The sequence below is a fragment of the Panthera pardus genome, unplaced genomic scaffold (assembly GCF_024362965.1).
Source record: "Panthera pardus isolate Hobbes unplaced genomic scaffold, ASM2436296v1 HiC_scaffold_13, whole genome shotgun sequence".
In the NCBI taxonomy this organism is placed as follows: domain Eukaryota; kingdom Metazoa; phylum Chordata; class Mammalia; order Carnivora; family Felidae; genus Panthera; species Panthera pardus.
In genome coordinates, this window is record NW_026526688.1 from 148,287,907 (window position 1) to 148,290,593 (window position 2,687).

Below are 2,687 nucleotides of genomic sequence, written 5' to 3' on the forward strand. Positions count from 1 at the left end.
TGTCAAAAGATTTATTGAAGGAAAATCAGCAAGATGAAAACAGACCCATTTTAAAAGTCTGTGACAGAAAAAAAATGAAGATACATGTCCTTCAACTGCTAACCAAAAGCACAAGAAGAGTATGATATCAGTGATTAAGACCTGAAAAAATTGACAAAAATTCAGGAAAGAAATTTTACAGAAAGAAAATTAAATTAATTCATACATTTATACAAAATATTGCTTCTGACAAATTTACAAGTTTATGAAATAATCATTTTTTCTTAGTTTGCGTCCAACACAAGCCAGGGACCCAATAAGATTTCTTACATTTCTTACAGGTGGGTGCTAAACAATTACTGAATAGTCTTAATTATTGCAAATATATTTTTTAATAGAAGAGAATCATTGGTTGCATGAAAAAAATCTGTTTAGAATTAGCATTTCAAAACTTTTAATACTACAACAATTTTTTTGAGATAAGTTAATTCAGTTCTCTTCAACTCACACTAAAATGTGCTATTCAGGGTTAACTAAAGTGACATACATCATTAAATGTAGTAGGAAGTGAGCTTTCTTTATTGCTCTCTCTTCACATCCCTGAAGGCTGAGATTAAAGACTTTTATATTAAGGTAAATAGATAACTAAATTAAACCTTTTGATATAAGGGGAACTCTTGTATTTGAGTTTTTAAGTTTCCATAAATATATTCTACTGCATGACCTCTATTGCTAAACGTCTGCATTTTTCTGAGTCTAATACTTGCCTTAAATTCTCACATTCTTTAACTTAATAAGATTTTTGCTGAACAAACTTCTTAGATGTTAAAACTAGCTTTCCAGGCTATTACTCAAGTCTATGTGGCATATGTTTTGTTGCTTTCAAATCAGGAACTCATCTGGTTCTTCCTTCAGTAGCTTAAAGACACCCATTTCAGTAGTAAAAGCATTGTCCTCGTGGCTTAGGGCATCTAGATCAGAGGTAGTTCTTGAAAGTGGCTCACTGTCCTTAGTTACAGATTCCATTGTATTATTTTCAGACAGATCTTTTGTAGTAATAGATGAATCTTCCGTGAGGTTCACATCTACTGATGTAGGGACTACAAAGTCATATCTAGATTCAACAGCAGTAAGCAAAATGGGATGGTTCTCTGCTTCATTTGTAATATCTTTCTCCATCCAAACATTGACTTCATCCATAGACTCTTCATCAGTTATCAGAACATCTTCTGGGTTATCTTTGCACCTTTCAACAGTGGTAGTGAGCTCAAACACAGTGATGAACTTTTCCTCATCAGAATCTGTTAGTTTAGGCACAGCATTGGGGCCATCCTCTGGAATGTTGAGGTCAATTTCAGTCATTTTCTCTTCTGTAAGGGCAGCTATATCTGGAATAGTGGTGAAGTCTTTTTCAGTAGCAGAAGAGATTTCAGCCTCAGGAATAGACGAGGTAGTGATCTGGACAGCCTCATCAGCAGTGACATTGGATTTAACTGAGGAACTGTAATTGTTAACATCGGGTTCATCCTTCTTAGTTGGAAGGGCAGGGGTGTCCACAATGCTGGCGGTGCCATCCTTCAGTGTGCCAGAGACTTCAGAAGTTATAGAGACATATTCATTCCCTGGGCCAGTGGCATCCAAGAGAATATCTTCTTTTGCTATGTTAGTGGAAAAATCTATTAAAGAAACAGTAGCACTTGGTGATGAGATATTACCAATTTTCACTGGAATGAAGTTTTCAGTAATAGAGTCATTAGCCATGGAGTTTGTTGTGCCTATCAGACTAGTAATTTCTTTCTCCAGATGGGTTGATGACCTAATAAGATGAGACTCAGCATCATCTTCTGATTTTGGTTTTTCCTTCAGAGATGTAAACTTGTTGCCTGTTGTTGAAAAATCACTTTCTAGTGTATTGTCATTTACTGAAGTAATGTGGTCTCCTTCTGAGGTCATAGTTGTTTCTGATTTAGGAATAGTGTTGTCATCCCCAAATAAAATGGTTGCTTCAGTTGTTGTTTTGCTGCTTTCTGTTGGAGGATGAGAGCAAATTTTTGGCAAACCATCTTCAGCCATGGGACAAAATGGCACCATGCACACTCACAGGCCTTTCTCTGGGCCCAGTGGTTTCCCTAGGCAGGAGAGTGATGTTCATGATAGTGATTGAGGCATTGGTCATCATGGTGATTGTTGCATCAACCATAGAGCCAATGGCACTGGCTCTCCTTGGAGGTTGTTTCTGTGTCTGATTGGGCAACTGGTTTCAAGAGTATGGATATTAGATTAAAAGGCAGTAGAATCCTCTCTGATTATGAAATCAACATTCACAGCTGGATTTGTCTTCTTTTTGTTTATAAGGGATGTGCCTTCCAATATGGAGCTAGTGTCACTTGAAACAGACATAGCAGAGTCTGCCAGGTACTTTGTGGGTTGAGTGTCAGTGGGGAGAACTCTGGAAGCCATGAGATTATCAGCATTAGTTTCAAGTGGCCTGTCTTTCAAGTAAGTTAAAAGTATGTTTTTGAGGTGAAGTGTCTTCTCTTGAGATTTATGGTTATTTAAATGTCTAAAAACATTGATGGCAGTTTTGGCAATGAATGTAGCATGCAGAAGGTAATTAGGTAGCAAGGATTTCAATTAGTTTTCCTCTTCAGAGAGTGAATTCTCACTTTTTCAGTAAAGATAATAAGTAAGTAATATTTAGGGTTCTT

General features: G+C 36.7%; 1 protein-coding gene across 1 annotated transcript; it reads right to left on the bottom strand.

Annotated features, from left to right (window-relative positions):
• Nucleotides 1–728: 728 nt before the first annotated feature.
• On the bottom strand, nt 729–2,112 carry CABS1 (calcium binding protein, spermatid associated 1). The gene has a single exon (XM_019468134.2). The coding sequence runs from the start codon at nt 2,068–2,070 to the stop codon at nt 862–864; it is 1,209 nt and encodes a 402-aa protein (XP_019323679.2). The 5' UTR covers nt 2,071–2,112; the 3' UTR covers nt 729–861.
• Between the last annotated feature and the right edge of the window lie 575 nt (nt 2,113–2,687).

Excerpts from the sequence above, each read along its gene's own strand:
- CABS1 (XM_019468134.2), bottom strand. The coding sequence starts at position 2,070 with ATGGTGCCATTTTGTCCCATGGCTGAAGATGGTTTGCCAAAAATTTGC.